Source organism: Cebus imitator, unplaced genomic scaffold (genome assembly GCF_001604975.1).
Source record: "Cebus imitator isolate Cc_AM_T3 unplaced genomic scaffold, Cebus_imitator-1.0 Scaffold226, whole genome shotgun sequence".
Taxonomy (NCBI): Eukaryota; Metazoa; Chordata; class Mammalia; order Primates; family Cebidae; genus Cebus; species Cebus imitator.
In genome coordinates, this window is record NW_016107541.1 from 2,878,150 (window position 1) to 2,891,524 (window position 13,375).

Genomic DNA, 13,375 nt, shown 5'->3' on the forward strand with positions numbered 1-13,375 from the left:
CTGGAGTGCAATGGCACGATCTCGGCTCACCGCAACCTCCGCCTCCTGGGTTCAGGCAATTCTCCTGCCTCAGCCTCCTGAGTACCTGGGATTACAGGCACGCGCCACCATGCCCAGCTGATTTTTGTATTTTTAGTAGAGACAGGGTTTCACCATGTTGACCAGAATGGTCTCGATCTCTTGACCTCGTGATCCACCCGCCTTGGCCTCCCAAAGTGCTGGGATTACAGGCGTGAGCCACCGCGCCCGGCCATCCAAATTTTAATGTTCTGAAATTTTAACTTATTTTTACTTTATTTTGGCACACTGGCATTTATGGAAGTACATATGCATAAATATGTTTTTTTTCTATGAAACGGCATGTTTTGTGTTATAAAATCCTTTTTACACAGGACTTTTTTATAGGATAGATAGGAGGAAGTTATTTTTTAAGTTGGATTAGGTACTACTTTTTTGAAAATAAAGGGCTTTGATACAGATTTACCTCATTTATTTGCTTTTCTCTTTCCATGTCCCTTGAGTCAGTGCAACTTTTAAAATTGAAAAAGAATCTTGAAGTGTATACTGAAGACAAGGCGCCATCTAAAGAAATCAGATGTCTCATGTTCTAGTAGTGTTAACTCTAGAATGTAAAAGGAGATTCAAGACAGGAGGCAGGTGGATCACCTGAGGTCAGGAGTTCAAGACCAGCTCAGCCAACATGGCAAAGCCCCATCTCTATTAAACATGCAAAAAATATCTGAGTGTGGTGGTGTGTGCCTGTAATCCCAGATATTTGGGAGGCTGAGACAGGAGAATCTCTTGAACCCAGCAAGTGGATGTTGCAGGGAGCCGAGATCTCGCCACTGCACTCAAGCCTGCGTGACAGAACAGGACTCCATCTTCAAAAAAAAAAGGCCAAGGACAGAGTCTGCCCGTCAGCTGTTGGTCACTCACTTCCTTCCCTCCCTTCCACCAGTTTTCCTGTCAAGCTTTGCACTGTCTCTGGGTCTACTTGACATGCCTGATATTTGAGTGTCTCTTTGTGTTAGGCAATGTTAGACACTAAGCATATAACTGTGACCAAAACATTAGGCTGCTGCATTCCCAAAGTTTCTGGTTTAGTGAAGAAGTAGCAAATACATGTCGTGATAAGTGTTGTGCAGGTTGCTCTGAGGATGCTGTTGGGGAGAGATCTATGTAATTTTTTTGAGACAAGGTTTTGCTCTGTCACCAGGCTGGAGTACAATGGCACGAACCCAGCTCACTATAGCCTTGACCTTTTGGGCTCAAGCGATCCTCCCACCTCAGTTCCAAGTAGCCCGGACTACGGGTGTGTGCAACATGCCCAGCTAATTTTTTTTTTTTTTTTTTTGTAAAGATGAATTCTTCCTGTTGTCCTGGCTGGTCTTAAACTCCTGGGCTCAAGTGATACTCCTGCCTCGGCCTCCCAAAGTGCTAGGATTACAGGCATGAGCCATTGTGCCTCGCCTAGACCTATTTTAAATAAGGTTTCCCAGATAGCTCAGAGTATGTTATATTTGAGCTGAGACCTCTGAAGGATGAGAGAAAGTGACTTGTGTAATGGGAACAGGGGGCCTTTGCAGGAGTGGTCAGAGGCTCTAAGAATGCAGTCTGCTGCTACCCTAGGGCCTGGCCATTATTTCTCTCTCTTGATCTAATATAGTAGCTCCTAACTATTCTTTCTCCTTCCATTCTTGCTCCACATAGTTCATATTACTCTGCTGCCTTTAAATCTTTTAGTAATTTTCCCATTATATTACTAAATAATAAAATCCAGACTCCACGTTCCTGTCGATCTGATTTCTGTCTGTCTACTACCCTCATCATCATTCAGAATGTCCTAGTCCCCTGGCTTCCTTACTTTTCTCATATCTGCCAGATTCTTTCCTGACTCAGAGCTATTGAATTCCTCTCTTTCACATAACCCTATTTATTCCTTTTCTAGCTTTTATCTCAATCTAGGATTACCTTCTTTTATATGTATCATTTATTTATATGTATGTTTTAATTCTTATTTGTTCCCTGACAAGCAAATACTCAGTATGGAAATGTGGCTTAGCTTCTGAACAACAGCTTACAAACTACTAAATTTTACTATTTTTAGTGCATTTTACTATTTTTTATTAATTATTATTTTTAGTTCAAGTTCCATCAGTAACCTTTAAATTGCAATTATATTTTCAGATGACATGAACTGGAATGCTTTAGAATGGGACCGAGCTGCTGAAGAGCTTACATGGGAAAGAGTACGACCTTTTTCTGTCAAGTATCCTGGTGTTTTAATCCTAAAATATATTTTAAACTTTGATATATTTAGATGTATACACTAACTTTATAGTTACAGTTGATGAAAAGTTAGCAGAATTTTCATTCCTAGAGAAAGTTAAGTCATATACTTTTTGTGGTGAAACTATTGTGATGTTTGTGGCTTTTTTTGTATCTTATAAAACCTTGCTCCATTTACAAAATGTTTTGCCTAAAATTGTGGACTTTTGAAAAACAAAGTAACAATTTAAATTTAAGTAGTATTTTCATGCTTTAGTTGACAAAATAATACAGTTGTATTATGAAGTCTTGATTGGCTCTATATCTTCAGTAACAAATCCAAGATGGAACTTTTTTTAGACTTTATAAATCTCATAATTTTGAATAAAAGGAGACCCAAAATATAAAACTCTCATAAACAAATTTTTTTATTTTCTGAAAATGATAGGAGGTATTGGGGAGTAGTGGATGGAGGACTATGTGTAAAGGTGTTGAAAGAAAATGTGTTTTTTTTTTCATAAATTAGAATACAAAATTCTGTTGCATCTTGAGTTAATGCATATCATTTTTGTTTATTTTAGATGCTAGGACTTGATGGATCACTAGTTTTTCTGGTAAGTAAAACTAATTCTTTTTAATAACAGAATTGGAGTTATCTTAGTGATTCGGAAACTTCACATTTATAGTATGTGGTGAAGGTCTAGATGCCCTTTGGCTTTTGCTTACTTTATATGTTGAAGATTATATGTTTTGTGTGCTGAAAATACTGAAAAAGCATATAAGCAATAACTATTTTTAAAAAATTATTTAATATTTGATTTTTAGCAAAGAAAATAAACTCCAGAGTTAATGGTAGTTAAAAAGAACTTGGTCTTCTTTTAAAGTTTCGTCTTGCAGTGTTTATTGCCTGTACTGGTGGAAGCAAAGCAGTTTTGCATAGTTTCACAGTGAAAGGCCCCCAGGCTGATGTTAGGTTTTCCTGTTTGCTGAACTCCACCTGTCTTTACCTAGGAACTCTGCCTTATTAGTAAAGATTGCAACTCTAAGGTGAGGAGCAGTTCTTTAAAGAACTTGTTCTTTAAAGAAAACTTGTTCTTGCAGGTAGCAGAAGCTCTACTGGTTGAGACATTAATTTAACAGGAAGTCCAGCGGAAAAATGGGCTTGAGGGTTGCTTGATCTGTAGGCCTAACAATGTCATCAGAGTCCCAGATATCTCTGTCGATCTCCTTTGCTGTCCTCAGTGTTGGCCCTCTCTTCAGGCTGGCTGCAGATGACGATGTTGAATTTAACAGTGTGTGGATTTTTAGGAACATACCTGATATAATTCCACAGTTTTGTGGGAATGTGATATTAATGAGTGTCTAGCCATGGTTTGATCACAGTCAGTATAGAAAGCATTATATGGCCACATACCAATTTATATTTCTTACCCCATCAGTTCCTCATAAATGAAGGACAGAAGTCATTGAGGTAGTGGTGTTGACTCAAACCCATGTGAGTTATTGGAAAAACCTTTCACAGGGTGAATTCATTCAGTAAAAAATATTTAATACGTATAGTGTGCCAGCTATTGTGATAGGCACTGGGGAATTCAGTGATGAATGAAACAGAGTCCCTGTTTTCAAAGATGCTCTATAGTGTGGTAGAGAGAAATGAACATATAAACAAGGAATGTTTTGGAGGTATGTGTTAGACTCAGTGACAGAAAGTGTGCATAGGACACAAGAGGGGCACAAAAGAGGGCTTGATTAGGCGTTTCTTAGTGGAACAGGGTTCGTCAGCAGGAAATTTTCAGCGAAGATTAACTTAGATGTTGAAGCATAAAAAATGTTGGGGAGAGAGAAAATTTAGGAGCCATGAAGGCAGAGAGGTTGGAAAAATTGAGTCAACATAGTGAGAAGAAATGTAGTAGTCATTTACAAACTAATCACCCTTCTAGCTGATTGGATTTGTAGACAATTAGGGGACCTGAACAGAGAAATCTTTAAACAAAAGCTCTCTGGAAGGATCCTTTAACTTGATGGTTGGGGAAGGTTGTGGACATGAATGAATGGACCTGGACAGTCTGGTCAGTGTCAGCATAGGGCATAAAGTGTGTGTAACATGGCTGAAGGAATAGGCAGATAGCTGTCACAGACGTGGCAATACGTAACTGTGAGAGGGGAACCAGATGGTCAGGTGAGACAGGACAAAGAAAGTCAGGGCAACATAGGGAGTGGAGAGACCAGAGGAGAATAAGCTAGAGTTTTCCAAAGGGGAGGTAGCCAGGCAGTAGTGACCCTGCAGGTGTCCCGAAAGCAGAGTGGACATTGAAAGAAACACTGCAGTTGACATTAACATGATGTTTACAATTAATTTGGCTTTCAAATTTTTCTCCATTTGGAATTTTTCAGTGTCATTTGATTTAAATGAAATCCAGTATTATTAACATCTGTGTAATTTGCCATAGATTATTTCTAAAAAGGAAATGTTTATAAATGAATTTGTTTTTTCTACATGTAATATTTTGAACTTTGAGTTTTATTAGGCTTAGTTGAGTTAATGAAAAATGAAAGTTACATATTATTTCTAGATTGAAATCCCAAAACAATAGAGGGAAAATTTCAGTCTTAGCTAATTTTAGTATTTGGCTATAGCTAAATAAGTGGAGTAGTCCAGTTAAACGTATGTTAAATATGAATTCAATATGCATTATTGATGCTTTTTTCCTTTAGGAACATGTCTTCTGGGTGGTATCTTTAAATACACTGTTCATTCTTGTTTTTGGTAAGTTGTGTTTGTGCTTTTTTAAATAATATTACGGTAGGAATTTAGTTTTGTAGGAGCCTTGTTATAGGTTTATTTTTAATTTTTTAATTTTTTTGCGTAGGAATAAATACTAAGTGGTATATGAAAATAGTTTCATATAGGACTCCTGTGTAGATAGGCCCCAGACAGACAGATACTTTCTCAAGCAGTAGTGACTGCAGTTACCTACCTGTCTCTGCTTCTGTTGGGCGTTTGTGTCTTTTTTTGTAGAATCTGGTTTTAGACTGACTTGAGAATATACAGTTTTCTACTTCTGAAATTAGTTTTGTGCTGATTGTCTGTGTGCTCTTCCCTATGGCAGAAGATCTTGTTTTCATCTGTCAAATTCCTGACCAAGGCCTTCTAGAGACCTTGACTTGGGAGCTGTTATCAGAGCTAGATGTAGACTTGTGGGAAGGCAGTAAGCCTTCCCCAAATGTGAGCGCCCCTTAGAACCAGATTCCAGCACGTGCAAAATCACTTCCAAATACTTCTGTGAGGGCAGCTGTGAAGATTCTGTGACAACACACAATAGTCCCTCCCATTGGGAGTATTGGAGAAAGAAAAGTGAGGTTGAGGAAACACTGTTGATGAGGTTTCTCTCCTTTCCAGAAGAGGTAAGGAAAACTAAATTGAGTAAATCAAGGCCTTAGAGTTCAGTTTCTGTATCTTTTAGGGATGAGGAGGTAGAGTCTGATAGAATGGGGTTGTTGTTAGGGGTCCTATGATTTGTGTCTGAGACCTCAGGCAGCATATCTCTATATAGGGATAATCTATGAAAATTCCTTCCTTAGTACCTGTGATTTACCCCTCAGCTCTGCTGAAGAGGTTGAGTAGAGATTTCCCCAGGCTTCTTCCACCAAATTCCAGGTTATTTGCTCTGTTGGGGACTACATTGTGACCTGTAAAGCAGATGTCTTTAATAAGAAGCCATGTGGTCTAAGGGGCTTTGAATGTTTGGACTGAGGATGAGACAAAAAATTGATTTCTGTATATTATCTGTAAAAGAAAAAGGGAAATTTATTTGTATTTTGCTAACAAAGTATTTTGCATAACCTGCATTGATTTCTTAATTTTTAGTAGACACTCACAAAGGTGCAAATTTAATAGGAAGCTCATTCTTTGTTCTCCTTGCATATGGGGGTGTCTGTATGTTATTCTGCATTTATTTTTCATTAGGTAAAATAATTCATATATAGACTGTGAAACTGTTTGATCTTGACTTTATTTTTATTTTTTTGAGAGAAAAAATTATAGATTTAAGTCTTTACTCTTGCAGAAAATCTTAATGCTAAATTGATGTTTGGAGAAACAGGTCACATTTAAAACATGAATTATACAAATAAGAGCTCTCATTTATAGAAATCAAATCTAAGTAAAGTTTTTTCTAATATAAGCTCCTGAGCTTGTACTGCGAAAAAAATTTTCTTAGTAAACTTATGTTTTATTACATAGTTAGGATCTTTTGAAATAAAGTAAGTTTTCTTCCATTAGGAACATGCTTTTTCTTTTAATCATTGGGATTAAACACCCTCATGTTTTTTTCCTGCATGGGTTGCTCTGCTGGAAGTTTTCTACAGGCAGTTTTTTGGCTCTTGTAGTTATATGCTTTGCAGAAATGTAATCTGACCAAGCTCTGGTCTTCCTGCAGAAGGCGACGATCTTGAGAAACTATCCTTAATTTCAGGATGCCTTTCCATTAGTTTGTGTGTAATGGGATGGAAATTAATTGTTGCACCTGGTATTTAAGGTTAATAATTATTTAATACATCTGCAAATAGAGTTAAAACTTGGCCCTCCCAAGGGCCTAGTTGAGTCATCTTCAGACTGGGATATGAGAACAAAATAGGCAAAATTCAACATACAGTTTTTTCTTTTTGCCTTTTAAAATTTCTTATGCTTTATAGTACACACAGTATGTTAGTAAACTAATACATATATATATATATATATATATATATAATTTGTAAATGAATTTAAACATATTGAGGATACATGTTCAAAAAGATTCAGCCGGGTGCAGTGGGTCATGCTTGTAATCCTAGCACTTTGGGAGGCCGAGGTGGGTGGATCACAAGGTCAGGAGTTCAAGACCAGCCAAGATGGTGAAACCCTGTCTCTACTAAAAATACAAAATATTAGCCGGGCATGGTGGCGGGTGCCTGTAACCCCAGCTACTTGGGAGGCTGAGGCAGAGAATTGCTTGAACCCAGGAAGTAGAGGTTGTAGTGAGCCAAGATCACACCACTGCACTTCAGCCTGGGTGACAGAGTGAGACACAAAAAAAAAAAAAAAAAAAAAAAAAAAAAAAAAAAAAAAAAAAAAAAAAAAAAAAAAAAAAAAATAGAAAAAAAAAAAGATTACTACCATGGAATACTGAGAAAGGGTTAGAAGCCAGATCCCTAGTAGGTTCACTCTGATTTCTGCCTTCATGATTGAGTTCCCCTCTTCCCTAGTAATCTATTATGCTGTTATTTCTACCATAAAGAAAAGACAACTATATTTTATTATTAAGAATGAAGTAAAATTTGACCAGAAAGACTTGAGGAAAAAGAAGACTGTAAAAATTCTCAATAAAGATTTTAAGATTTTCATACTTAGCCATAATGCCGTTATTTCACCTTACAAAATTACTAGAATTTCTTTAATATTTCCTAATAATTCATCATATTTAAAATTTCTGGGTTGTCCCTTTAGATACCATTTTGCATTGGTTTATTTTAATGAAGATCCAAATAAGGTCCACATACTACTTTTAGTTGTTAAGTCCCAAGTTGTCAGTCTTTTAATCTAGAGTACTCTTCTCTTTGCTTCCCCCAACCCACCCTATTTGGCCATTGATTTGTTGCTGGGATTAGGTTAACTTCCTTCTGTCCATCTGCTTTCTGGATATCCTCTGCCTTTATCCTTTGTCTCCCATATTTCTCTTAAACCTGAAGTCAGATCAAAGGGCCTTATTAGATTCAGGTTTGATACATCCGGGACAAATTGTTCACTGGTCACACTGTGCCTATTCATATGATTTGTGAGGAGCTGAGGTACATGGTGTTGGATTGTCCACTTTTATCACTGGATTCAGGTGATATTAACCTGAGCCTCTAATCTTAGGTTTTATTTTTTCCTTTACCATTAGAAAGTAGTCTGTTGGGAGTGATATTTTTGTGTCTTATAGTGCTCCATCAACCTTCCACTTAATGATTTTTATTAGCTCGTGATGATTCTTGCCAGAATCATTTACTTCATTAAGGGTGGCAAAATGGTGATTTTTAAATTGTCATTTTTTTTACATTTATTGACTGGCTTTTCCATAAAGAAGAAGAAATTCTTATCAATTTGGATCTCTTTGGTCAACCCGAACCTGTTTGTCCAGGACAAGTAGGACAGATGCTCATATTTTTCCCCCTTAATTTTAGTTTTCAGAACAAGGAATTGGTACATTAACTACTCCCATTGGTGTGCTAAGTGCTTCCAAAACATGAAACTGTTTTCTTTGATGTTGCCTTTTCTCTATTCATGATTATTATAATTTTGGGCCTTTCCTTTCTTGAGCATCATAAGCTCATGGATTTGTATACTCTTTTTTGATGCTCATATTATCCTCTCAGGCCTGTTTTCACAGTGGTTTCTGTGTTGTTTTGGCATGGCCCGATTAGACCTTAATAACTTTGTTGTTCTCTAGTTACAGAGAATGTCCTAGGCAGTATATTTTTAGCCTAGTTCTGGAATCTTTGATTTCTCCAAGAAGCCCTCATTCCTTTTAGTGGGGGATTGTAGTAGGAGTGTTCATTGTTCTGATGTTGACGTTTTTATTGAATTTTCCCCCCCTTTTAGCATTTTGCCCTTACCATATTGGTCATTTCTCCCTTGTTGGTTTGGGATTTGAAGAACATGTGAGTATAATACTTTTACAAACTTACTTTCATTCATTACTCCCAAATTTGATTATTTATTAATCAAATATTAATCAGATAATCAAATAGTATTATAAAGAGTTACTTCATTTCTCAATTGGCATTATGCAAGGGAATAGTTAGCCAATACTGTCTTACTCTTTAAAAAAAAAAAAAAAATAACAGTGGCTCAAGAGATAGTGGTCATGTTGCTAACTAATGAAAATGTGCTCTAAAATCCATTCAGCTGGGTGGGTCTGAGGCATACTATAGGAAAGTTTTACACAAGCTGATTTTCCATTCATCTCATGAACTTGTATATTCTCTTTCCCTTTCCCCAGGTGCCCCCTGCTGAATTTAGAAAAGTAACAATATATCAGTCAATTTTAAAAGGGTAGACTATTGGAATGATGGGTTATAGTGTTTTCTAGAGTGCTTAATTTTGACATTTTATTATTATTTTTCAGAGGTAAATAAATTTTGGAAGGATTATTACTTCTCTTCAGGCCCTAGAATAATTCAGTCTTTTAAGGAAGAGTTGACTATCTGGGATCATCTGCTCAGTTTGTATATGTGAGACCAGAGAGATCACATTCTGAAGTGTTACAATATTTAGTACACCTCTGATTATCACTAGTCAAATGCAAGAACTTAGAAGGTTCAGATCAGTGGTTTGAAAAATTTTGACTTTCCAAGCTATTGCCACTTGCTGTCTAAAACTTGGGAACCAAAAAATACCAATAGGCATTGTTACTTTCAGAATTCTTACTGTCTGTAAGTTGAAAATGGAACAGATTTGCAGAGCAAGGGAAACTTGAACAGTTATTTCTAGTGGTAGGAAATGAGGTGGCTGGGATATCACCAAGCTGGTGGGCGACTTGAGCAGTATGCTCCTGCTTTCTGTGGTTAGTCTTTAGCAAATCTGCTTTAGAGTGAGAATAAAGGGCAGGCTGATGTATTACAGTGCTCTTGTTTTTGTAAAATTTAATTCACTCTACTTTTATTTTGTCTCCTTGGGTAAAGTGTTATTTTTTCTTCATTTGTTAGCAATATATAACAGTGAGAGAATCTGGTTTTCAGAGATGTCATCCAAAGGAGATTTTACAGTTGTTTTTTAGTTACAAATTGTCTAGACAGATCACTTTTATTCATTTGGATTGTTTAATATGGGAAAACTGGGGTGTAGGACATGTGGTAAAATTAAATTTTATTTACTTTTTTTTATTTCCAGGTCCAAGCATCTCATTTTGAAGGCCTAATTACCACCATAGTTGGGTATATACTTCTAGCAATAACACTGATAATTTGTCATGTATCCTTTAATGAACCAACTTGGGTGTTCAGTAATCTTATTCATGCCAAAGAACTCTTCATTAATGGTGAAACTTGTCTCTCTCCTTGTTTTCTTAGTGAAAGTTGTAGGTATTTGCGGTAAGGGTCAGTGTAGACAAAATGTGAAATAAATTTATTCTGTCAAAAAATACTAAGTAGTTGCCTGTTTCATTGTACCTTTACTCAATTTTTCCTTAACTAGATGCTGTAGGGCTTGGCAACCCTTGTGAAATTTCATAGGTCTCGTCGCTTACTAGGAGTCTGCTATATTGTTGTTAAGGTAATTCCTGTTATAACTTAAGATTGGAAATGATTTCTCCTACACTTGGGTGATACTGATGACCTTTATTTTCACTTAAGGTCTCTTTGTTAGTGGTGGTAGAAATTGGAGTATTCCCTCTCATTTGTGGTTGGTGGCTGGATATCTGTTCCTTGGTAAGTTGAGTATTCATTATTGTATAATAGCATAATTTCAAAGCTTCAGAAAAGGAAGTCTTCAGTATAGGTTCTTTTTAAAGGAAAGTAAATATTTGATAATTTGCCTATTCTTTTGACAAGTGTATTAGTATAGAATCTTAATGTTAATTTTTCTAGAGTACCTGAGTTTTTTGAGGCTTTGTGCAAATTTTTTATGTCAGGATATTTTGGCTGAAATCTTTCTAATAACTAGTGGAGAATTTTATTGCCCACTTTGCGCTCTTAAATTTTTATAGATAATGCTAAGATATATACATAGAGAATAATTTGATAAGGAAACTATCTTTGTAGTAATAAATTCCATTCTAATCATTTGGTTTAACTAAGATGCTCAGTCTTGATTATACTCTTTAATTGCTGTTAGGGATAAGCAGTTCTTGATTTTTTCAAAAATATTTTATGTGTAGAAAAGCTGCCTTTGGTTCTGAGATAACATTTACCCTCCCATACCTCACTTTTAAAACTTGTTGAGAATGCAGACCTGTAACCAAGAAAAGAAGGTTTTACATTCATAAAAAATAGTTCTTTAATAGAATCAATTTAATAAAGCTTTTATCAATTGGTTTATCATTCCTTATATCTGAAGCAGTAGCCAGTCTTGTATATAGCTCTATGACATCATGAAATTACATAAATAAATAGCATTTCTGGAAATCGTTCCTCGCATGCATATTGATTATTTATTTCCTAGAAGATGGAAATGTTAACTTTGCAAATGTAGGGGGCACACATCTCTTACCTGTCCTCTTTTGGCTCAGGAAATGTTTGATGCTACTCTGAAAGATCGAGAACTGAGCTTTCAGTCTGCTCCAGGTACTACCATGTTTCTGCATTGGCTAGTGGGAATGGTGTATGTCTTCTACTTTGCCTCCTTCATTCTATTACTGAGAGAGGTAAGTCTACAGGGAAATGCTGATGCTGTACTTTTATAAAAAGGACTTTTGCATTTACTGCCAGTCATGTCTCAAAGGCTATGATGATTTCCTAACTAAATCATATTCTCTAGTATTTTATTCTGAGAGGGAATAATTTATAGGGGACTTTGACTTGATTGCTTTAAACTGTTTCAGTTGTCTTCATAATTGGCAAGTTTTAATCTTTCTGAGTTGGAAAGATGATTCAACTGAGGAAAAAAGTAATAGTACTCATTTTATTATACTTCATATGTATTTTAGCCATCCTCTAATACAGACTCTTGGAATTTTGTATGATGTGAATTATGTCTTAGACTTCAAGGAAATGTAATGCTGGAAGTAACCAAAAGAATATGGCTTTGCAGGATTGAACATTTAAAATGGTTTTGATTTAGGTACCTTAAGTATAGAATTATAGAGGGTTCTTTATTATTCCAATTCACTGGCCTGATGGGCACCTTTATTTATTTAATTAATTAATTTATTTTTGATACTGAGTCTTCCTCTGTTGCTCAGGCTGGAATGCAGTGCCATGATCTTGGCTCGCTGCAACCCTTGCCTTCTGAGTTCAAGTGATTCTCCTGCCTCAGCCTCCCAAGTAGCTGGGACTACAGGTGCCCGCCACCACGCCCAGCTAATTTTTGTATTTTTAGCAGAGATAGTGTTTCACCATGCTGGCCAGGCTGGTCTTGAACTCCTGACCTCAAATGATCCGCCCACTACGGCCTCCCAAAGTGCTGGGATTACAGGTGTGAGCCACTGCACCTGGCCTGGTACCTTTATTAATCCTATTTTTGGAATCTGGTTTTTACTGATTTGGAGATGACGAAAGCAGATGAATATTTTATGAGTGTACATCTCAAGCTCAGTCATTCCCTAAATACTGAATGTTCACTGTGTGCTGGACACTATACTGTCTTCTGGGATATCAGTGGGAAACAAAGGCACAGTTCCTCAATATTACAGCCTGAAAATGAATACAGTATTGAAAAAGTCAGCTTACATGCAGACTGGTGATGGAGATGTGCAGGGTGTGGAGGAGCAGGTTGACAATTCCAGTGGGAATGGACCGCAAAAGCATAAAGGCTGAATGCTGTTCTTGGTGTTCTTTGCTCTTTGCAAGATTTGAGGAAGAGGAAGAGGGTTCAGGGGCCAAAGCATTCTTCAGAATCATCCAGTATGTTCAGTAAATTCTCTTGGTAACTGAAACTTTCACTCTTTCTTTGAAACAAACGATCGAGCTGGGTGCTGTGACACGTGCCTGTAGTCCCAGCTACTGGGGAGGCCGAGGTGGGAGAATTGCTTGGGCCTAGGAGTTCTGGGCTGTAGTGCACTATGCCAATTGGGTGTCCACACCAAGTTCGGCATCAATATGGTGCCCTCCCGGGAGCCGGGGACCACCAGGTTGCCAAAGGAGGGATGAACCGGCCCAGGTCAGAAACGGAGCAGGTCAAAACTCCCGTTCTGATCAGTAGTGGGATCGCAACGGTGAATAGCCACTGCACTCCAGCCTGGGCAACATAGCGAGACCCTGTCAATTAAAAAGAAAGAAAAGAAATGATTGAGAACTAAAGCAACTGCAGAAACGTGTTTCTTAAAAAAGAAATTATATGTGAACTCCAAATTACTTCATTAAGTGAATAAAATGTTATAATGATTTTTTTTTCATTTTATCAGTGTGATGGTTTTGTTGATATAAAATTTGG

At 36.9% G+C, this 13,375-nt stretch overlaps 1 protein-coding gene across 1 annotated transcript in view; it reads left to right on the forward strand.

Annotated features, from left to right (window-relative positions):
* The window catches only part of MARCHF6 (membrane associated ring-CH-type finger 6), a 78,391-nt gene that overhangs the window by 34,506 nt on the left and 30,510 nt on the right, over nucleotides 1-13,375 (forward strand). Inside the window, exons 8-15 of the mRNA XM_017496942.2 lie at nucleotides 2,188-2,249; nucleotides 2,850-2,882; nucleotides 4,984-5,035; nucleotides 8,888-8,946; nucleotides 10,178-10,258; nucleotides 10,490-10,558; nucleotides 10,639-10,713; nucleotides 11,514-11,648. Coding sequence (XP_017352431.1) covers nucleotides 2,188-2,249; nucleotides 2,850-2,882; nucleotides 4,984-5,035; nucleotides 8,888-8,946; nucleotides 10,178-10,258; nucleotides 10,490-10,558; nucleotides 10,639-10,713; nucleotides 11,514-11,648 — 566 coding nt within the window. The remainder of the gene's footprint in view (nucleotides 1-2,187; nucleotides 2,250-2,849; nucleotides 2,883-4,983; nucleotides 5,036-8,887; nucleotides 8,947-10,177; nucleotides 10,259-10,489; nucleotides 10,559-10,638; nucleotides 10,714-11,513; nucleotides 11,649-13,375) is intronic.